This window comes from Odocoileus virginianus, chromosome 25 (genome assembly GCF_023699985.2).
Source record: "Odocoileus virginianus isolate 20LAN1187 ecotype Illinois chromosome 25, Ovbor_1.2, whole genome shotgun sequence".
Classification (NCBI taxonomy): Eukaryota; Metazoa; Chordata; class Mammalia; order Artiodactyla; family Cervidae; genus Odocoileus; species Odocoileus virginianus.
In genome coordinates this window covers 11,743,260-11,767,135 of record NC_069698.1, presented here as the reverse complement: position 1 = coordinate 11,767,135, position 23,876 = coordinate 11,743,260, and the positions used below count along the sequence as shown (strand labels likewise).

At 38.5% G+C, this 23,876-nt stretch overlaps 2 protein-coding genes across 4 annotated transcripts in view; one reads left to right on the top strand and one right to left on the bottom strand.

Moving 5' to 3' along the window:
* CMSS1 (cms1 ribosomal small subunit homolog) overlaps positions 1 to 23,876 on the top strand; it is a 373,974-nt gene that overhangs the window by 92,068 nt on the left and 258,030 nt on the right. The window lies entirely within an intron of this gene.
* FILIP1L (filamin A interacting protein 1 like) overlaps positions 1 to 23,876 on the bottom strand; it is a 111,052-nt gene that overhangs the window by 80,540 nt on the left and 6,636 nt on the right. For both annotated transcript variants that reach the window (XM_020916719.2, XM_020916720.2), the window contains exon 3: positions 20,023 to 20,201. In XM_020916719.2, coding sequence (XP_020772378.2) covers positions 20,023 to 20,201 — 179 coding nt within the window. The remainder of the gene's footprint in view (positions 1 to 20,022; positions 20,202 to 23,876) is intronic.

Below are 23,876 nucleotides of genomic sequence, written 5' to 3'. Positions count from 1 at the left end.
CCTTTGATCTATGTGGATTAGTTAGCTCTTATAATAACACTATTGCTATCATTTCTAGTTAGATAATTGAGATTGACTTCTATTTTGCCATGTTCTGATTCTATTTGCATTCAACTGCATATTGAATTCTCAAGTTACCTGGAGAATAGGTGATGAGAGTCATGGTCTATAACTCTCACTTTAGTAAACCCTTCACGGAGTTCATTTATCACTGTCAACAAAGAACTGTTGTCATCTGACCAGAACAGATGAGAAAAACTTTAGTTCTTGGGGTAAGACCTGTATTTAGAGCTGAAATTTTAATTAAAAAGAAGGTTGATTAGTTAACAGTTAAAGGCTTCATTTGGGGTTCAGATTACCCTCATTGCTCTCTCAAGCATTAGACTTTCTTAGTTATCCAGAACCTGTGGGATTCTTAATAGAGTTGGTTTATATATGATTTCTACCCTTTGACTCATGTGAACTTAAATCTTGTCTAAAAACCTATCTGGATTTCAGAGGCTTAGAGAGGATTAAAACGGCTATAAAATTTTAAATAACTTCATCCAGTGAGCATGTTTACCTAAATGTGTCATCAGACTTCTCAGTTTTCTGGTTAGAAAACCGGTTTGGGACAGACTGACTCACACTGTCAACTGATAGAATACAAACACATTCAGAATTCTCCTGGCAAGACCAATGCAATAAAAACAGACTTCTTTGAGCTTTTAGAGGTGAAGTGTTTCATTTCTCTAATAAATCTTCCTATCACTAAGAGCTTTCAAAATAAACAAATTCATGTCTTCACAGTTGTTACGTGCTAGAGAGGTGGCATAGGCATACTACCGTATCCCTTACCTCTTTGTGGCTCTTAAAGGACACAGTTTGTTTGTTTTTTAATTCAGTTTCTATTTTATGTTGGGAAATAGTTGATTTCGGCTGTTAACCAAAAGGTTAGGGATTCCCTTGTGGCTCAGATGGTAAAGAATCTGCCCTCTCTGTGGGAGACCCAGGTTCGACCCCTGGGTGGGGAAGATCCCCTGAAGAAGGAAGGGCATGGATACCCACTCCAGTATTCTTGCCTGGAGAATTTCATGGACAGAGGGGCCTGGCAGACTGCAGTCCTTGGGATCACAAGGAGTTGGACGCGACTGGGCGCTAACACTATAGTTGATCTACAGTGATGGGTTAGGTTTAGGTGTACTGCAAAGTGGCTCAGCTATACATATACATGCATGCATTCTTTTTCAGATTCCCTTTCCATATAGGTTATTGCAGAATATTTACTAAGAGTTTCCTCTGCTATGCAGTAGGTCCCTGTTGATTATGCATTTTATATATATTACTGTATATATGTTAATCCCCCACCTTTGCCCTTTGGTAACCGCAAATTCGTTTCTGAATTCTGTAAGTCTGTTTGTAAATAAGTTCATTTGTGTCATCTTTTTAGAGTCCACATATAAGTGATACCATATGATACTTCTTTCTCTGTCTGACTTACTTAGTATGATAATCTTTAGGTGCATCCATGCTGCTGCAGATGGCGTTATTTCATCCTTTTTATGGCTGAGTGATATTCCATTATGTATATGTACCACATCTTCATCCATTCATCTGACAGTGAACATTTAGGTTGCTTTCATGTCTTGGCTGTCGTAAACAGTGCTATAGTGAACACTGGAGTGCCTGTATATTTTCAGATTGTGGTTTTCTCCATATATATGGCCAGGAGCAGGATTGCTAGATCACATGGTAGCTCAGTTTTAGTTTTCTAAGGAACATCCATACTCTCCTCCATAGTGTCTATACCAGTTTACATTTTCACCAACAGTGTAAGAGGGTTCCCTTTTCTCCAGGCCCTCTCTCTGCAGCATTTACTGTTTATAGACTTTCTGATGATGACCATTCTGAACAGTGTGAGGTAATAATACTTCATTGTAGTTTTGACTTGCCTTTTTCTCATAATTAGTGATGTTGATCATCTTTTCATGTGCTTTCTGGCCATCTGTATGTCTTTAGAAAAATGTGTGTTTATATCTTCCACTCATTTTTTGATTGGGTTATTTGGTTTGTTTGATTTTTTTTTTTTTGATGTTGAGCTGCATGAGCTGTTTGTATATTTGGAGAGTTAATCCCTTGTCCATTGCTTAATTTGCAAATATTTTCTCCCATTCTCTTGGCTGTCTTTTCATTTTGTTTATGGTTTCTACAGAAAGTAATTTTTAATAATTTTTAAAAATGTATTAATTTTATTTTTGGCTGTCCTGGGTCTTCATTGCTGCAGGAACTTTTCTCTATTTGCGGAGCGAGGAGGCTGTCCTCTAGTTGCGGTGTGCAGGCTTCTCACTGCCGTGGAGCGTGGGCTCTAGGGCGCTGGCTTCAACAGTTGTTGTGGCATGTGAGCCCTGGAGCATAGGCTCAGTCGTCGTGGCACACAGGCGTAGCTGCTCCACGGCGTGTGGGATCTTCCCAGATCAAGGATTGAACCTGTGTCTCCTGCATTGGCAGGCAGATCCTTTACCACTTAGCCACCAGGGAAGCCCGTAGAAGAAGCAATTTTTAAAGGTTATCTGGGAAATATTAGTAGTTAGCCCTTGGACTGATAATCCCAATATGTAAATAAATATTTCATTTGATTCATATTTCACTTCTGATCCACAGATCTCAAATTCTTTGCCCAAATAATTGTCCTTATTTTTCTTAATTAACCCTCATGCAAGAAAAGTGGTCTGGAGAAGGAAATGGCAACCGAGTCCAGTATTCTTGCCTGGGAAATCCCATGGACGGAGGAGTCTGGCAGGCTACAGTCCATGGAGTCTCAAAGGGTCTGACATGACTTAGCAACTAAACAACAACAACAAGGGAAGTGGTAGGTAGGAAGACTATTTCTGCTCATTTTGTAGATGGATATATCAGCCCAGAACTCAAGTTTGTTTTTGTTTTGTTTTTTATCAAGTTTGCTCAGGAAAATTGGGACCAAACTCAAAAGATGGCCAGAGACAGGGATATTCTGTAATTAAGGTTAGCTAAGTAACTCTTTTCAAGGATGAAGGGATGAAACTGGAATGTTTTCTTGGCAGAGCTCAGGCTACATTCTGAATAAATAGATGCTCCTGTTCCTTTCTGTTTTTCAGTTAGTTCTATCTCTGTGCCATTTATTCACATATTGCTGTAATTAGCCAAGTTTAGGCCAGGCAAAAGGGATTAGCTAGCATATTACACACCCACATCTCTCTTCCTGGGATTTAGGATGGAATGAGATTTATTTTTCCATGTGTTTTAGTTAAATGAGCATGTACTTCTCCAATCCCATTTTACTGTTAAGTCTTTATCAGGAAGTTGTATAGCAGCTGGTAACATGGAATCCATTTCTCAAGAGCCTTACCCTCTTTGGTGTTTGGCTTACTGTAGTAGTTTATGGGTGGTGTTGTTAATATTTGTATTACCATATGTTCTTTCCAAATTTGGCTCTGAACACGCCTAACACAGTGTTTTGTGTATGCTGTAGGTTCTCTGACAGATCACCCATGTCAAGTTGAGATTTTTCTTGGGCTCAGGATAAAGGGGAATCCCAGGGTAATGGCACATAGGGTGTGTATACCCTGGCCCTAAACTACTCATCTTCAACAAGACTTAACTCCACAGACTCCTCTTCTTCAGTCTTTTTGTGCCTATGTGTATAGTTTTCTGCCTGGAATACCATTTCTTCTCTTCTCTGCCGGATAAGAGTCCACTAGGCCTTCAGGCTAATTGCTTCCTGCTGGGATGCTTTCCCATTCTCTCCATGCAGAACTAATCCATCCCTCAAATGGGATCCTGGAGCACTCTGTGCATGCTTTCATTGCAGCCCACAATTAATTACCTCATCCTACTTATGTTTTCTACTGAGACCGCAAAGAAAGCCTCCATATCTTATTCATTACTTTTTCCTAAGTTCCTGGTTCCATGTATAGTGTTCAGTTAAATGAATGTCAAATGAGTGAATGAATGGATGATAGATAGCCTCATTGTCCCTTTTTTATTTTTCCTTCCATATAGAACAAAAATCTTTCCCCCTCGCCTCCCCCCCAACCCCACCTCCGGCAAATATTCTTTTGCCTTTGGGCACTTCCCTTTGGTATATCCCCATTACCTTATTTTCAAGTCTTTGCCTTTGGTTCAAGAGTGTGATCTGGCATTAAGAGGCCTTCCTTGTAAAATTTTAAGAAAACAACTAACCTATAACTCATGAGAAATATCTATTGTCATTAATAGTTTTACATCTATCATATTGATCACTTAAATCAGTCAAGTTTTATCCGCAAAGACCAGGAAAGGTTTTGTTCAACCATAAAAAGGAATGAAGTGCTTTTTAGGTGCTACAACATGGATGAAGCTTGAAAACATTATGCTAAGTGAAAGAAGTCAGATACAAAAGGCTACATATTGTATTCCATTTATATGAAATGTCCAGAACAGGCAAAACCATAGAGACAGAAAGCATATTAATGGTTTCCAGGGCAGGGAGGGGAAATGGAGAGTGACTGCTAATGAACACAGGCTTTCGTTTTATTGCCAAATAGTAGTCCATTGTGTGCATGTACCATAGGTTTGTTGATCATTTATGTTGATATACATTTGAATTATTTCTGTTCGGGGCTATTTTGAATAATGCTTCTATGAATATTCATGTTTAAGTTTTTGTGTGGGCATATGTTTTCCTTTCTCTTGGAGTGGAATTTCTCTAGGAGTGGAATTGCTGGGTCATATACTAATGTTATAATTGACTGTTTGTTTGAAGAATTGACAGACTATTTTCCAGAGCAGCTTCATCATTTTACATTCCTACAGCAGTATGTGAAGGTTCCAATTTCCCTACATCCTCACTAACACTTACTATGATCTATCTTTTTTATTATCATCATCCTGGTGGCTATAAAGTATGACTGTACTAAAAAAGACAGATCATAACAAGTGTTAGTAAGGATGTAGGGAAATTGGTCTATCCCTGGGTTAGGAAGATCCCCTGGAGTAGCAAATGGCAACTCAATCCAGTATTCTTGCCTGGGAAATCCCACGGACAGAGGAGCTGGGTGGACTACAGTCCATAGGGTCACAAAGAGTTAGATACAACTGAGCAACTAAGCATGCACATTGATTGCAAAAAGTAACATCTCATGGTTTTGATTTACATTTTCCTAATGATTAATGATATTGAACACCTATTTCTGTTCTTACTGCCCGTTTGTACATGTTCTATGGAGAACTGGCATTATAGATACTTTGCCAATTTTTAAATCTTTTTTATTGTTGATTTGTTAGAGACTTATTTATTCTGGATACAAACCCTTTATCAGATGTAGGATCTGTAGATATTTTCAATCTTGGGCTGACTTTTCACTTTCTTTATGGAGTCCTTTGAAGACCAAACATTTTAAATTTTGATGATGTTTGTCAAATTTATTTGTTCGTTTTTGATGTCATATGTAAGAAACCATTGTCTAATCAATGTCACAAAGATTTATGCCTCTATTTTCTTCTAAGAGTTTTACCATTTTAGGTGTCATATTTAGTTGGGTCTCTGATCCATTTTGAGTTAAATTTTGAATGTAATGTGAGGTATAGGATCCAGCTTTACTCTTTTGCTTGTGACTAGCACTACTCTTTTGCAAAACAGTCTTTTTAGGACTGTTCCGCCCCCCCCCCCCCCCCCCCCCCCACTGAATTGCCTTGGCACACTTACTAAAAATCAGTTGACCAGCAGCATAACAGTTTATTTCTGTACTCTTAATTCTATCCCACTGATCTGTTTTCATATCCTTTCACCAGTTACCATACTGTCTTGATTATTGTAGCTTTGTAGTAAGTTTTGAAACTGGGAAGTATCAAATATTCAACTTTGCTCTACTTTTTCAATACTGTTTTGGCTATTCTGGGCCCCGTGAATTTCCATATGAATTAAGATCAGCATCTCAATTTCTGTAAAATAATCATCTGGGATTTTAATAAGAATTATGTTGAATCTCTAGGTCAGTTTGGCAAGTATTACTGGCTTAACAGTATTAAGTCTTGATTCACTGACATGGGATGGATGTCTTCTTGCCATTTACTTAGGGCTTCTTTAGTTTCTGTCAATGTTGTTTTGTAGTTTTCAGAGTTTGTCTTTTACTTCTTTTGTTTATTTCCAAATGCTTTATTTCTTTTTGGTACTATTGTAAATGAAATTGTTTTCTGAATTTCATTTTTATTTTGCTCACAGCTACTGTGTAGAAATACAATTGATTTTTGTGTATTTATCTAGCTTGTACTTTACAATCTTGCTGAGCTTATTTATTAGTTCTAGTAGTTTTCTCAGTGGGGTTCTTAGGGTTTAATTGTTACTACTAGTATTATCATTGTTATCAGTTTAACCAAAATGTTCCAAGATTGTTCATCTTTCCTAAAAAACATTGATATTATTTGATCTGTGCCTAGATCTAAGTTTTTATATGACCTTGTGAGCTACTTTTGGCTTTCCAGGTGGCATTAGTAGTAAAGAACCTGCCTGCCAATGCAGGAGTTGTAAGAGACGTGAGTTCAACCCCTGGGTCAGGAAGATCTCCTGGAGGAGGGCATGGTAACCCACCCCAGTGTTCTTGCCTGGAGAATCCCATGGACAGGGGAGCCTGGTGAGCCACAGTCCATAGGGTCACAAAGAGTCAGACACGACTAAAGCAACTTAGCTGCTGCTGCTGCTAAGTCACTTCAGTCGTGTCCGACTCTGTGCGACCCCATAGACGGCAGCCCACGAGTCTCCCCCGTCCCTGGGATTCTCCAGGCAAGAACACTGGAGTGGGTTGCCATTGCCTTCTCCAATGCATGAAAGTGAAAAGTGAAAGGGAAGATGCTCAGTCGTGTCTGACTCTTAGCGACCCCATGGACTGCAGCCCACCAGGCTCCTCCGTCCATGGGATTTTCCAGGCAAGAGTACTGGAGTGGGTTGTGACTGCATTCTCCCAAGCAACTTAGCAGGGATGCTTTATATGTATATATCATCTGTCTTAGTTTTATAGTTTGAAGAAAACCTTATTCCACCTATAAGCTGTATGAGCATACATTAACACTATTATCTGTTGAGATTTATAGTATTTTTGTAAAACTTAGTTTAGAAAAGAAGAACTTTCCGGTATCATTTTCTCTGAAAGAAGAAAGTGGCCATAGATTACAGTGGCTCACAGGTTCATAATAGTTTTTATCTCTTATTTTGCTTTATTTCTGATTTTCCAGAAAATTTCTAGGGACAGTTTGGAGTTCATGAATCATGTCCTTTTCCCCTCACAGGCAGTGCCATATCCAAATAAGTAGCATTCCTTGTTTTGGGGACAGCATAAAGAAAGTATATGTTACTTCTACAATCAGTTACCTTTGATGCATCTGTGGTCACTTTGTTCACTGCATCAGGCAGATACTACTGCAAATAAGTACAAATTTCATTTGAACTGCCTGAGCTTCTGCTCTTGCATCAAATCCCTGCTCTGTAGCTTTTACAAAATGGCAACCCACTCCAGTATTCTTACGTGGAGAATCCCATGGACAAAGGAACCTGGCGGGCTACAGTCCATGGGGTCGCAAGACGACACAACTTAGCAAGTCAACCACCACAATGACCTGATAGCTCTGAAGCCCTCCTAGGGGAGTGCTGACAAGTAAATGAGTGTGGTCTGTGGACCTGACTCTGAAAGTGTCATCTCGCGCTGTCCCTGTCCTCACCCCCACTGCTATCTTCTGTGTTGTCTTGAGCGTCCCATGCAAAGGCTTGTTTTCTTGTGGGTTTTAGTTCTTCATTATGCCAAAAAAAAGAAAAAAAAAATGCAAAGTTACTAATGAGTAACTTGTTTCTGAAAGAAAGTTGGAATTAACCTACCTCTGAATTTGAGAGTCAATTGACCGGGCAATGTATGGTAGCAAATAAAAGCAAAAAGAATACTATCTAAAGCCTGGCCAAATGAATTGCATCTCTAGAATGAAATAATATGCAGCCACTTTTTTTTTTCTTTGAGGTAGAAAGATCTCTTTTATGAATTACTTATGATATATGCTTACAGTAAATTTTTAGAAATATACACAGAAACCTATTAGCTCCAGTTTACTTTTGGGGAGTCAGAAGTGAGGAAAAGTCAGAGAAAGGTTAATTTTCATTTTACTTTTATAAATCTTCACTTTATACTTAATTTTTATTTTGTGCTTTTCTGTCGATTTACATTTTCTCACTGTGCTCTTGCCTTATTGTTTGGTCACTTACGTGTCGTTTCTGACACATAAAGAAGTGGGGGTGGTGATGTGACGAGCCCCTTTGGGCCCCCATTACAGCTGCAGTAACTCACTCTTGGCCAGTCTCATTTCTTCTGTATCACCCCACTGAAGGGTAGCAGAATATGCCACCAAAACTATATCCCTTTAGTGTAAGAAATGTTTTGAGCTGATTGTTTAAATAAACAGCAGGTATAGGAAAAGTTCTGAAAACAAGAGTAGAATTACTCTTCTGTAAGGGAGATTTACGTTTATGAGGGAAATCTCTGTGTAAGGGTATCTCCAGAGAAGGATGACTAAATCATAAGAGAAGCTTATCAGCAAAGAAGGCACCAACTTAAATCTAAATAATAGCCGTACACAAGCTTTTTCTGGTGACTTCCTATAACTGGCTACCCTTTTCCTCATTCCTCACTACTCTTCTTTCTTCTGTCTTTAGCTGAAGGTGGTATTTAGGATTGTAGTTTAGGTCATCTTATAGAGTTTCTCATTTTCCCTGGGTATCTCCTATGTATACATGAGGTATATATGTTAATAAACTTCTGTTTGGTTTTCTCTTCTTAATCTGTCTTTTATTTCAGTGGGTCTCAGCCAAGATCTCGAAAGGGTAGAGAGGGAATTATTTTTCCTCCACTATGCTATGCTTCTCAATCTGGATTATTTTGAAGCAAATCCCAAACATCCTATTCCTGTCATTCTCCTTACTATGCTGTCCCCTGAAGGCATTCGAGGCTGTAACACTGCCCCCACCCCAGGCCTTTTTATGTTTCAGCAGTAAAGAATCTGCCTGCCAATGCAGGATACCCAGATTGATTCCTGGGTCAGGAAGATCCCCTGGAGAAGGAAATGGCAACCCACTCCAGTATTCTTGCCTGGGAAATCTCATGGACAGAGGAGCCTGGTGGACTGCAGTCTGTGGGGTCACAGAGTCAGACATGACTTAGTGACTAAAGAATAACAATCATTACATATTTTAAATTAAAATAATTGTTAATAAGACACCGCTATCACTATTTAATAAAAAGGAGAATTTGAACATCTGAAATCTAAAGAAACTTTCTTTGGGTTTTTTGCATGATTTGGTGAGTTGTGCGCATTCAGTCATGGTACAGGAACAATTCATTCTGAAGCCACAAACCTCTTTGGATTCCTGAGGCTTCTTTTTGGAACTGGAAGTGGGAACTGACTGACTGCCCCACATGTTCCCTAACAAAATAAAATCAATTTGAAAGAATACAGACTTACACAGAGAAGACAAGGAGACATGTTTCAAGATTAAACTCTTCCAGTCTAGAAGAGAATTCATTTGCTGCCATCCAGATGTTTTTTCAGGATGAAGTTTTCTCTCATTTCTCTGCTTTGTCATCATTGAGGCATCCTCACTTAGATTTCAACACAGGTGAAAATTAAGGAGTGATTTCTCCCTCTTCTAACATTTTTGTTGTTTTGTGCTTCTTACTTTGTTTAATGATAAAATCTTATCCTTCAGAGGAACGGTGAGAGTAAGCCACTGAATTCTTCTATATGAAGAAGCCACGGGAGTTCTCTATCTTTGTATCCACAAATAAACACATGAAAAGACCATTCATTTAATCTATGTGCTGTCCTAATGGCTCAATGCTGTCATGCTTGGAAGTATGTCTGTAAAACAGCTGGAGTGTTCTTGAGAAGATTATTAAGTGGAGTTTTGATTAATTGACAAATATGTTTAGAGTAAGAAGTAATTTGACATAAAGCAAATGACAGATGAGCCTCACAGGGAAATGGTCTTTTTATGGCCATTTGTATTTGGTCGTCACTAATGCCATTACTGATAAATATTGCATTTTGAGATCAGCTGCATATGATTCTCTTTTCCTCAAATTTTTTCTTTACATATATATGCACACATATATGTATACATACATATATATTGCAGTGTTTGTTATGACATGAAATGCTTTGAATGTTGTATGTATTCAGAACAAAAAAGTGAAAGTCACTCAGTTGTGTCCAACTCTTTGCATCCCCAAGGACTATATAATCCATGGGATTCTCCAGGCCAGGATACTGGAGTAGGTAGCCTTTTCCTTCTCCAGGGGATCTTCCCAACCCAGGAATTGAACCAGGGTCTCCTCATTGCAGGCAGATTCTTTACCAACTGCGCTATCAGGGAAGTTAGAACCAAAAAAAAAAAAAAAAAAGGGTACTATAAAGTAACAAACTATATGGTAGAAATTACTTATATTGAAGAAACACATACTCAGCCTCATGAATCCTGCAAATATGTTTCTTCTGAAACGTTTTCTGAAGATATAAATTATCTGTTCACCAGGCATCTCAAATATTTCATGCTGTCATTAGGCAAGTCATGGAAATAAGTGAGAAAATGCTATGGGCATAATGTATTATGCATGATAAATAGGGGAGATACGTGAGGAAGTGAGAATTGGTGGGTAGAAATTGAGTTAAATAGGAGAAATTGGTTGAAAATTCTCACATACTCCTAATCAACCAAATTATTAAAAAGGGAATTTGACAAAGTGTACTTTGGATTACACAGTGTTAAACAAGTCGAAGTTGTCTGCGGAAGGCCAGTGCTATAAGCAGTATGAACTATTGCCAGACTTGTCATGTGGTGGGAAAGGTGAGCCAGGATCCTGACTTGGGGCTTTACAGCTTTTGTGGGATTGTACAGAGGGTTTCAGACCTTTCAGAGAAAGAGCAACAGAAGCAGTGTTTTGGAGGATTGGTGCTGGTAGGCCATTAGAATTTGAATTTGATGAGGAAAAGGAAATGTACTGAAATTATATTGACATTGGCAAAATACTCCTTCAAGAAAATGTTATGTTTGAGTATGTTTCTGATCATATGTTAGATTTTTTTTTTTTTGTCAGAAGTAATACATCTTTAAAATCAAATTCCAAGTCAGTGGGAAAGTCTGATTGGGGTTATGAACATTCACTCACTTTACATGCTTTTTAACATGTTTTAAATGAAATCAGATTCAGGATTAGTCTCAGGCAAAGTTATAAAGTAAGAAATAGGTACTCTCTTTCATTGAAAGTGATAGTATAAATGGTCTATTTGTATCAGTAGAATGTAACTTAGCTACAGTTTTTAAAGTCCTGAAAGTTTTATAACTTTCGACCTACAATTCCGCATCGAAAACTTTATTCTATGGCAACAGTCAGGAAGGCACAAAAATTAACCAGGGTGTGAGGCTCTTCTTCATGGTGTTCTTTATAAAAGTGAAAAAGTAGAATGAAGCTAAATGCCCACAATAGGGAATTTAAATAAATTACATCTGAATGACAGTATTATTCATGTACTTAAAAGTTATAATGTTCAGAAGTAGTTGGTGATTTAGGAAAATGTTCGTGTTTTCATCAGTGAAAGAAACAAGATACAAAATCTATGCAAAGTATGAGTTGAGAGAGTTATTTTTAGAGTTATTTTTAGTTTTTTTAAATAGTTAATATTTCTGATGTTCTTAAACCAAAATTCTACCTTTGGATGGTTCTCTCCTCCAGTGCCTTGATTAAGGACCCATCCTATTTTATATCTGCTTTCAGTAGAATAATCCCAAAGCTCTCAAGCATATTTTGCTTCCTCTACCAAAATTGACTTGTTTTATATATTATTCTCTAAAGCTGGGCTAAGTGAAAAGAACTAATCTAGAAGATAATTTTTGAGAAGATATTAATGGAAAGTACTAAATTAAAATGTAACTACTTTTTCTACATTCTAGTCACATATTCAGTAAATATTTATTAAACTTCTCCATGCACTTGGCCCTATAGAAGGAATTGTGAACAAAGTAAATCAGAAGCCCACTTTCCTTATTATGGGAATATTTGATTTTTTATAATTCCTTTAGTCAAGACGATGTGTTTAGCGTGGGGATCTTGTGACATTGCCTTGCCCGAGGACCAGTGGAGTCTGTTAGTGCACTTAAAACCCGTCATTTGAGGTTAGGCTTCATTTTGAGTGTGTGATAGACTGTGCTTTTCATAATATCATTGCATTAACCTTTCTGTTTATGATTTCCATCAGGGGGAGATAGGTCTCCATGGTTTAGGAGATGAGGGGGAAATTATTGAGTACTATCATGGCCAGCTCAGTGTTAGAGTGTTAGATCCTTAGGACATTCAGCAACACCCCTATCTAAAGGAAATAAGATACAACCAGGCCTAGAAAATTACCCCTTATTTGTTCCTGCTCTGTATTCTCAGCTGTCATTCCACCTGAAACACAACAGGACACTTGTTTTTGTGTCTTTGTTCCCCATACCAAAGGGTGTGTCCCTTGGAAATTCTTCATCATCACATCCTTAGCACCAGCATAGGTTCCAATTAGGTTTCTTCCTAGCAATCCATTAATCTGCCCAGTGGTGTAGTAAAGCATATGCAAATGAACTAACTTGAAGAAAAGTAAATTTGCAGAAAGATGCCAATGCATACTGACTGTCAGCCACCATACTTAGCACTTCCCATGCATTGTATAATTTGGTAATTTCAGCAACCTGTGAGATCCATATCATTTTATTAACAGATGACAAAATTGAGACTTACAGAGACTAAGTACTTTGTTCAAGGTTAAGTAGCTAGTAGGACCAGATGAGAGGATCGGAGCATGGTTCAAACTCCTGTTGGTTCTGATCCCAGAGCCTATGCTTTTAACCCAACGCTATATGTACACCCTTCTATGGAAAGGCCTTCCTGTGCACTGATATTTACTCATCATTTATGCCGGACATTTCCTATTCTCATGGCTGGCCAAAGCTCTTTGGCTTCATCTTCTCATGAGAAATAATATATTTGCCAGCAAAGTTTACCTATAAGTTGGAAATTCAGGATAGAGCTCATTTCTAATGTTCCACCTTGATTTCCATTTATGAGGCAGAATTTTCCATCTTGATATGGCTTAATGACTCTTCGTCCTCGGTATTTTATAGCCAGATGGAACAGAAGTTTGGGGCTACCTTTCCACATTCAGTTTTTGAATTCCTGTTTTATAGAGCTGTTAAGCTAGTAGCAATGAACCAGTTAGATATATTTATCCAAGACTCACTATATGTCCTGCACTTTCCTGGGGCTATGTGGGTTGTTGGATAATTACACTTTTTAATATATCCTTTTTGACTGACCTTTCATAATGTCGCAACACCAGTGTCAGTACCACAGAATGAACACCTGCATCTTCTGTAGATGTTTTATGAAGGTCTTATCTTTTCAGTTGTGGTATAATTACATCTTAACTTTCTTTGGAATAGCAGCCACAAGGGTTGAGCACCTAGTAATGATTCTGGGGAGAATATCACTCAATATGTTATCAGAGCTAGCCTCTGGTCTGGCCCTACTTCTGTTTAGCAGCAAGATTAGGGGTTTCTAACTGAGTCTTGATAGGCCTCACTTTTCACAATTCAGAAATGAGAGGACTGGTCTTTATTGCTAGATCTTTACTCATTTAAATTTAGGACTGAGAGATTTCTGTAATCTTTTATGGCTGTCTCATAGATTGATTCTCTGTGGTGGAATAAACAGAATAGAAAGGCTGTAAATTGACCTGAATTTGCAGAGGTGATATTATTAAGTTCAGTTTCTAATATATAACATTCAAGAAGCGATAGGATGTACCTAAATCTAGATATCCTCTAAAAATGGAAACACTGCTGATGTAGATTTGAATCTGGTGGTTGAGGTGCTATCATTCTCACTGACCTCTGTTACTAGTGTGGCTTAGAATAATAGGGTTGAAGTAAAAGATACTTATTCATAATAGTATCACGTAATCACAGTGTTTTAAATCTGAAAGAGACACACAAATATAGCCTGTCCCATTTGTTTACATACAAGGTTGGAGAAATGGAATGTGCCCAAATCTGGTCTAGCTGCAGATCCAGTTTGCAGACCAGCATCCCCTTTCTCCAAGTTCCCAGTTCATCCCTCACTGAACTTGTTATATTTCCTTTTAGACTGCTTTTTAACATTTGTAGTATTCTTTTGTGAGCAGTAACTTCATGAATCATTGTACATCTAAATACCCACCCGGAATTATTTGTAAAATTTAGTTCAGCTTTCTGGGAAGGAAAAGCAATCAAATAGCATCATCATTGTAGCCGAATTTTGACCTCTATAATTAAATGGTGTTGTATAGAAACCACTGAATTATGCAGTTACAAGCGTATGGTTTTGTGACATCTGCTGAAAGTTAAGGCATGATGCACAGTCCTAAGTGAATGGGTTTTTTGGTTATCCTCGTGAGATAATCTCTCTGCATCCCTACCCATACCTCCTGTTAGATCTGAGGTATATGAACACTGGGCTGATCACATTGTGAGTCTCTGTAGAGTTGCAATATAAAATATGTTTGTGGTGGTCTCCATTTTGTTCTGACAAAGGTCAAATGGAGATCTGCCATCCATTCCACTACTTGCAAGACATAGCCTCGAGAATATGTAATACATATAACTCCTTGCCAGAAAACTGAAAGGAAATGATTGCATTTGAGTACAATGCATTCTACAACAATAGTGTGCATGAAATTTAAAACTGCTGGCTTTCCAAATAGGATTTTTAAAAAGGAGACTTTAGCTTTTTATTTTTTAAAAAACATTATGCCCTCTGTGTTATGCTTTGTGGGATATTTTTAAAAGCTTGGATTTAAGACCAAAAAATTGGAAAATCCTAATGGTAATAGTTGCAAGATACTGGATCCTCTGAAAGTACTATAGTTTAATGTGTTTATTGAATTCTCCTGACTATTTTATTTTCATGAGTATTTAATGTATTGTGTTTTTGTACCATACTGGTGCTTTTTATCCCTACCCATCATGATTTCATGGTGCCCTGGAAGCCTTAGTATCAAATCATAAAGGCTACAGTGGTGTCTCTGTCTTACACATGCACAAATGAGTTGGGGTTATATGCCAGTGAGGAACTCATCTACTTCCTTCTCCTAGTATCTAGTGTAGGACCTGGCATGTAGCAGGCATATAATTAATTGGGGTGTTTTTGGTTTGGGTTTGGGATGGGTTTTTTTTTTTTTTTTTTGGTTTTGGTTTTAGTGAATGAGTAAGTGGCTGGCAGCAGTAAATAGCTAAGTAACTAGTTTTAACTAAAAAATTAAATAGATTAATACACTCATTCATTTATATATATTTCAAGGGAGTATTCAAAACATCTAGAAAGAAGATTTGATGTCTTTTGAGAGAAGCCTTTGAAAGTAATCCAATACATTCAGTTAACAGGAGAGTCAAACATGGCTCAGTGTTTCATTCACCTTTCCTGGTGCCCATCTAGAAAACAGGCCTGTCATAGTAGAAAAGAGTTAATGATAGAAATCTTTATAAAGTTGCTTCAGCCAAAGAGAAAGTTGAAAATGCTTTGTTCTTTACTAACAACTTAACCCAAGATGTGGTCACGGCAACACCCTTGAAGCTGGTTCCTGCTGACTTTACTGCAAAGACCCTTCTGCCCCCAGAGCCATCGTTTTGTCTAGTCACACTTGGGCAGGACAGCAGCAATAAATTGATTCTGCCTGTGACTCGTTCCTTACTACGTGGCTTTTGAGAAGCTACCATTTGAAGACCTGCTTTATAAGATCACAGTTATCAGTGCTAACCTTCTTGGCCAAGATATTATGAAAAGTAATTTAACGTTTTCAAAAAATCCATAGTTGAAGTCACAGTTTTAGACAGAGTTGCCATAACACTATTTGTTTCCCACTTCAGTGGTGGTTTCAAGGCCAGAAGTGCAATAATATATATGGTTAGTATACATGGTTTGCTTTAGTGTTCTAAGAAAGAAAGCATGATTTAAAAAAAAAAAATAGGAAACATTTTTTTTTCTTTACAGCCTTTTCCCCCATTGAAACTGAAAAAGGAAAAAAAAAAATTATGCAAGCTATTTTGAAAGTACAGACAAAATTGGCATTTCACTTATGGGAAAATTTTGCAAAATTGCACTGACTAAAAGTGATTTTTGTTTTGGCTTTCCTGTGAAGCCCTCCAGAAAGGCCAAAACTTACTGGCATTGCTTTTGTATAAAACCTTTCACATAGACTCCACTTGTATTTCAGCCAAGTACGTAATTCAGGTCATCATTGACACACGTATCCACACATTGGAGCTGGTTGGTGAACAGAAAGTTGTCATGAAATGTGGACATAATATTATTTTATGGACAGACCAAACTGCACAGATTACAGTGAAGGAAACTTTGCATTAACACACTTGGGAACAGGGTTTCCTGAGCTGCTCCCCGCCCCCACCCTTCTGCAGTGGGAAAGCCAATTGTTTACTGATTACGACAGCGACATCACTTGGCAGACATTTTGGCCTAAACTCAGTGTGTGACATCAGCCTCCTTTAGGGTTTTCCACATAAAATGAATTCTCCAAAGAAAACACAGAAATGGAGCCTGAATTTGAAATCCATTATTACACCCTCTAAGGTCTCATTAACTATCTCCATCATGTATTTCTTAATTTTTATTTAATTTCCAAGTAGAGGTTATCTAACACTAAAAATAGGAGCTCTGAACGTTCACAGTGTTTCTTCAGAGTTCCAGTCAGAAACTATGTTATAGTTATAGAGCTGTATTTATAGCTGTATTCACTCAAACCACTTTTATGGGGGTTATGATTTCTTTGTTTCTTTGTACTGAGGGTCACTGATTCGGGAGTGGCTTACATCACTCTGTTAGAGGAAGGAAGTAAACATAATTCTTTGACTTCTAAGAAAAAATTAGTCTTGTTTTTGTGAGGGGTGGCTGTATGTTTGAGAGGAAGTACTCTCACTAAAGTTAGGTTTGTGTTCTGTCATTTGTTGTCATAGGATGAGACGTGTGAATGGTACTTTACTCTCTTGTGTGAACACCTCCTCAGTATATATTTACCTGAAATTGCTAGTTCCCCCATTTCCTCTTCAGGAGGTGGTGTTCATTTAATATTTTTATGCACATGGCCTTAAAGCAAGTAGAAGTCAGTTATGCCTTATGAGGCCCACAGTCTCCCTGCTACAAGCATGGTGGCAGGAAGGGTCAGCGCACCAACACCGCCAAGCTACGGGAACTGTGATGTACAGGAGGGGCAGAAGTATTGTCTGTGCTGTCGTGTGAGTCGAGAGCAGGCTCAACACTTCCATCTGGGAGCTGTACCTGGGCAAACAGAAATAGGTAAATATTCCCATGTCTCCTGGAATGGCTAAACACGGGATGAGAATCACTGCAGCCATTTTTTCCAATTTTGGGGATTAATAGCTTGTTTACTTTCATTATTCTTCAAGAGAGAAAAACTTTGCGTCCTATATGGCTAAAAAATATGATCTTTTAAAATTCTCCCCCTTAAACTACTTTGATACATGTGGAAATACCATTCTTAATATACTGAGTCCATGGTGTACAATTTACATTCATCTCACTGTTTTCCTTTTGCTCTAGCCGTGGCGTTTATTCCTACTGCTCTTGTGTTCTCATTTCTCAGTGCTTATCTTTTACTCTCTGTTGATCTAAATAATCTTCCCCATCTGCCTCCCAACTTTATAGTGTTACTTCTGGATAGCCCTTCTCAACCTTCCTTCAGAAGACAGTAGAGACACAACCGTGAGCATTAGGACTATACCACCAAGAGCCTTCCACATTTCCACCCTAAATCTGTATCCTCTTGTCTTCTCTGTTAATGTTTGGTAAGCCCCTGGGGCAGGGCTTTACCTGCCTACTTCTTTGTTCTGTGGTGGGCAGCACTCTCACCCTGGTGCATAAATATTCATAATAATGAGAGATGAAAGGAAGTGTCTGTGTTCAACAAGTTAGTGCCAAGTAAGTGTGAAGGCCAAATGAGGCCACGGCCGCCAAACCACAGGGGTTCAAAATAGTATTTAATATGACATTGTCTTATTGAATACCAAATTGTATACTGTAATGTCTTAATCAAATCTTCCTTCAGTGCCAGACTTCTTTTGCTCATTTAACTTGCCCCTGAAGATACTTCAGGTTCATGAGGGGCAAAGTAACAAGATCCCTGTCTATGTGGTGAGTAGAAAAGAAACCTGGTGAATGTAGAGAAAGAAACTGGATGGGAGGGCCATTGATGTAATTTGGATACCTCGCTAAAATATGAATTGTAAGTAGTCAAATACAATATTTGAGACTACTAGTATTTTAGAAAAGGGAACTCACAAGTAATTATTTTTTATATATTTTCCTGTGATTGTTAGAATCTAGCATCATTAGCCCTGTAACTTGTAAGAGAAGTATCCATGGAATAACAAAAGTGAAATGAAGATCCAGTAAAAATCTGAAATTGGTTATTTTCCCTCTTTGCAATACTAATAGAGAAGAGTCATTGTCCTTTCAATTTAACAGGGATGTGCAAACTTTTTAAGGAGATTCAGAATAGGGAGTCAAAGTTGAGCAAAATAATCTGCCTTCCATATGATTATAAAATATTTACTATCAGTTTTCTCCCTTCTCTAAATACTAGTTCACGTTCTAAGCTTCTGCATTCTCATTTCTTATTTATTCTTCAGAGTGTTGTGATTTGACTTGCTGTCACTGTTTTATTGAAATGACTCACTCAGTTCTTCAGTGTCTTCCTTATTGCCCATCCTTTTCTATATTATCTGGTGCTCTTTTGACTGCTCACTTTCTTGAGAGTACTTTCTAGTTTGGCTCTTTGCTTTCTCTTCTGATTCTTCTAGTTCTCCACCCTTCTTTATTCTTTCTCAGCTTCCTTTCTTGACCCATTTGTTTTGGATGAAAACCCTAACTTGATGGGTTGTTTTGTTGTTTTCTAGAGTTCCCATCTCAATATTCTCTCTCCTCACCAAACCAACACCCATAGCTTCAGCTCTCATCAGCTGCAAATACACATCACCAGCCCAGCCTTTCCAGACCTACATTTCTAACCATGGATTGCCTATTTAGATATATTGTTCTCCCTGCTGGACAGTGGAACACTCCGGGTTCCTCATGCTCAACTTGTCTGAAGCAAGACCCCCTTCCCCCTTTTGAACCAGAAACCCTGCAACAATGAAAAGCTGTGTGCCACGCCTACATTGTGTACCCTGGTGAATAACCAGGAGTGTAACTTTCTGTTTTCCTTGCTCTGCTCTCTAGTCACATTGGTCACGACTTCATATTGACTATACCTCATAAATAATTCTCGTTACACCCCGTTATCCCTAACGCTCTAGCCATTGGAACACATATCGGCCTCCAGGTTAAAGCTCCTGCTGTCTTTCTTCTATCTTTCCTTAATGGTTCATTAAGAAAGCATCCCTAAGCAACTCATTCTCCTTCTCATAACTTGTCATTTGTTCCTTCTTGCCAACAGTATAAAATCCAGCGCCTGTGGCCAGCCTTTCCATTGCTCACACCCGTGCTATAGCCATATGGAAAGCTTGCGTCCCCTCAGTACGCATACTCTGGTCTCATCTCCATGCTGTGGCACTTATTTCTGCCGTTGCCTCGTGTGTGGTTTCCATTCTTATCTGTGTAAGGACTAGACCCATTACCTCCTCTCTGCAGCTTTCACAGGGCACCCCCCCGAAGAAGCAGCTGAGGTGCCCAGCACTTACATTTCCACAGTCCTATCACATCTGATTATTCTTGTGTTACATGGATACTGTTTTTAAACATATCCTTTTCCTCACTCTGTACCATGACGTTTCTGAGACCAGAGGCTTCATCTTCATTGTATGTCCCTGTGTCCCTTGGTATAATGCCCAGCCCATAGGGAGAGGTTAGGAAGAGTTTGCAGAACAGTTCATTGTCTTGTCCAAAGTAGCCTTACCTTTCACATTCCTGTTCTAGCAAGCTTATGAATTCATCACTCTTCTCCATGTATTCTTTGTGTTTTCTCTTTTCTTCCTCCAATTCTGCTATGGTTTGCCTGTGAGATTTTTCTACCATTAAAAGCTGTTCCAGGATTCGTCTATGCGATTCTTTATGTTTTTCCACGACTTTGTCCAACTACAAAAGAAAACACATTAATAATCTAAGTACAAAGCATTCATAAAACTGCCATCTCTCCTGCTTTTAGAAATGTCCAAGTTTTAACAAATTGAACAATGGGTTTCTGATTTCCTTATTTATCTTTTATCATTACTCTTCTTAATTTCAATACTTTTTGGTATGTTTCAACACAAGTGTAATCTTCCCTCATTTTTTTTTTCTTTTTGGCCACACCACATGGCTTGTGGGATCTTAGTTCCCACATCATCATGTTTTTCTTAACCAAGAATAAAAATCAGTGCCTCTGTAGATATCTGAATATCTTTCTGCTTTTTGCTCTCCAGAGAAACCATTTTAGAGGAATGATGGAAAGTGAAGGACAGTGTTTGATTTTGCCACTCCCTTAGCTGATGGATCATGCCCCAGCCCTCCCTAAAGTTCTCTGCCCATGTATGTTTCTTGGGTCCACAGTCAGTTTTTCACAGCATTATGTATGAAACTGTTGGCGTACTCTTTTGAAATAATTGAGAATCAATTCTATCATGGTATAGAGTGTGAATGTGACCCAATGTAAACAAACACCAAGTCCTTTCTGTCTTACATTTGTCTACTCTACTGGATTGTGAACTCCCTGAAAGCAGGGCCTATGTTCTATTTTTCTTAAATTCTTACCATCTAATAGAGTGATTTGCCTACAGTAGGTGCCTAGTATGTGGTTACAGATTGAAAACAAAATAAGCAACAAGGAATCAAGAAAGAAAAGAGGGTTTTATCATAAATGGGTGTTGAATTTTGTTGAAAGATTTCTCTGCATCTATTGAGATAATCATGTGGTTTTTATCTTTCAGTTTGTTGATATGGTGTATCACATTGATTGATTTGTGTATATTGAACCTTCCAGGAAGTAGGTGTAGGAGGAACCTACCTCAACATAATAAAGGCCATATATAACAAACTCACAGCAAACATTATTCTCAACACTGAAAAACTGAAAGCATTCTCTCTAAGATCAGGAATAAGACAAGGGTACCCTCTCTCACCACTATTATTCAGCATAGTTTTGGAACTCCAAGTCACAACAATCAGAGAAGAAAAAGAAATAAAAAGAATCTAGACTGGAAAAAAAGAAGTAAAACTCTCACTGTTTGCAGATGACTTGATAACTATATGTAGAAAACTCTAAAACTTCCACTGGAAAATTACTAGAGCTAATCAATGAATATAGTAAAGTTTCAGGATATAAAATTAATAAACAGAAATCCCTTGCATTTCTATAACTAACAGTGAAAAATTAGAATTTAAGGAAACTATCCCATTCACCGTTGCAACGACAACAACAAAATACTTAGAAATAAACCTACCTAAAGAGACAAAAGACCTAAACTACAAGACACTAATGAAAGAAATCAAAGATGACACAAACAGATGGAGAGATAAAGAGTCACTATTGTGAAAATGATTATACTGTGCAAAGCAATGTATAGATTCACTGCTGCTGCTGCTGCTAAGTCACTTCAGTCGTGTCCGACTCTGTGCGACCCCATAGATGGCAACCCACGAGGCTCCCTCGTCCCTGGGGTTCTCCAGGCAAGAACACTGGAGTGGGTTGCCATTTCCTTCTCCAGTGCATGAAAGTGAAAAGTGAAAGTGAAGTCGCTCAGTCGTGTCCGACTCTTAGCGACCCCATGGACTGCAGCCTACCAGGCTCCTCCGTCCATGGGATTTTCCAGGCAAGAGGACTGGAGTGGGGTGCCATTGCCTTCTCCATAGATTCAGTGCAATTCCTATCAAACTACCAATGGTATTTTTCACAGAACTAGAACAAAAATTTTAACAGTTTGTGTGGAAACACAAAAGACCCTGAACAGCCAAAGCAGTCTTGAGAACGAAGAACGGAGCTGGAGGAATGACCTTCCTGGCTTCAGACTGTACAACAATGGCAACAGTCATTAAGACAGTGTGGAACTGGCACAAAAGCAGAAGTGTAGAGCAGTGGAGCAAGATAGCCCAGAGACAAACCACACACCTGTGAGCATCTTATCTTTAACAAAGGAGGCGAGAATACACAGCGGAGAAAGACAGCCTGGTGCTGAGCTGTACGAGCTGCTTATATATTCTAGAGACTAATCCTCTGTCAGTTGTTTCATTTGCAATTATTTTGTCTCATTCTTAGGGTTGTCTTTTAATCTTGCTTATTGTTTCCTTTGCTATGCAAAAGCTTTTAAGTTTAATTCAGTCCCATTTGTTTATTTTTATTTCCATTAGTCTTTGTCTTCTACATTGGCAGACAGGTTCTTTATCACTAGCACCACCTGGGAAACCCAGCACATACTCTAGGAGGTGGGTCAAAGAGGATCTTACTATGACGTATGTCAAAGAGTGTACTACCTATGTTTCTCTCTAGAGTTTTATAGTTTCTGGCCCTACATTTAAGTCTTTAATACATTTTGAGTTTGTATGCTGTCAAGAAGTGCTCTAGTTTTTTTATTTTACATGTAGCTGTCCAGTTTTCCCAGCACTGCTTAATTATTGAAGAAATGCAAAACAAAACACCAATGAGGTATCACCTCACACTGGTCAGAATGGCCATCATCAAAAAATTTACAAGCAATAAATGTTGGGAAGGGTGTGGAGAAAAGGGGACCCACTTGCACTGTTGGTGTGAATGTGAATTGATGCAGCCACTGTGGAGAACAGTGTGGAGAGTCCTTAAAATACTCGTGATAGAACTACCGAACAACCCAACAGTCCCACTGCTGGGCATATATCCTGAGGAAACCATAATTGAAAGAGATGCATGTACCCCACTGTTCACTGCAGGACTATTTGCAATAGCTAGGACATGGAGGCAATCTAGATGTCCATTGACTGATGATTGGATAAAGAAGATGTGGTACATACATGCAGTGGAATATTACTCAGCCTTTAAAAAGAATACATTTAAATCAGTCCTAATGAGGTGCATGCACCTAGAACCTGTTATATAGAGTGAAGAGAAAAACAAGTATTACATATTAATGCATATATATGGACTCTAGAAAGATGGTACTGATGAGCCTATTTGTAGGGCAGCAGTGGAGACACAGACACTGAGACCAGACTTGTGGATGAAGTGGGGGAGGAAATGGGGGATGAACTAGAAGGATAGCGTGGAAACGTGTAAATCACCATATGTGAAATACATAGCCGGTGGAAGTTTGCTGTATGATGCACAGAGCGCCAGTCTGGTGCTCTGTGACAACCGAAGGGTTGGGGGGGAAGGTGGAGTGGGAGGGAGGCTCTAGAGGGACGGACTGCTGTGCCTACGGCTGGCTCATGTTGATGTGTGCCAGAACCAGCACAGGTATTGTAAAGCTCCCATTAAACATTTTAAAAAAGGAAAGAGGGAAGTAGGCTGATTAAAACAGAAGTAGCTCAAGAGCTTTGGCCAGTGATAAATTCAAATCCATATAAGACCATGGTTTTGAAAGCATGTGGCTTTCTAGATGAGCTAAACACAAAACTATAACCCATAATACTGGTTAATTTTGCCGTTTGCTTTTATCGTAAAAGATTTAAAATTTGTGACTCTTGAATTTGAAGCCAGTTTAAATTGTACATCCTTAAAAAGCACGTATTTGACTAGGCATCCAAAGCACAAAAATGGCCAAATCATTTTGGAAAAAGAAGGGAATATAGGTATCCCAGCAGACA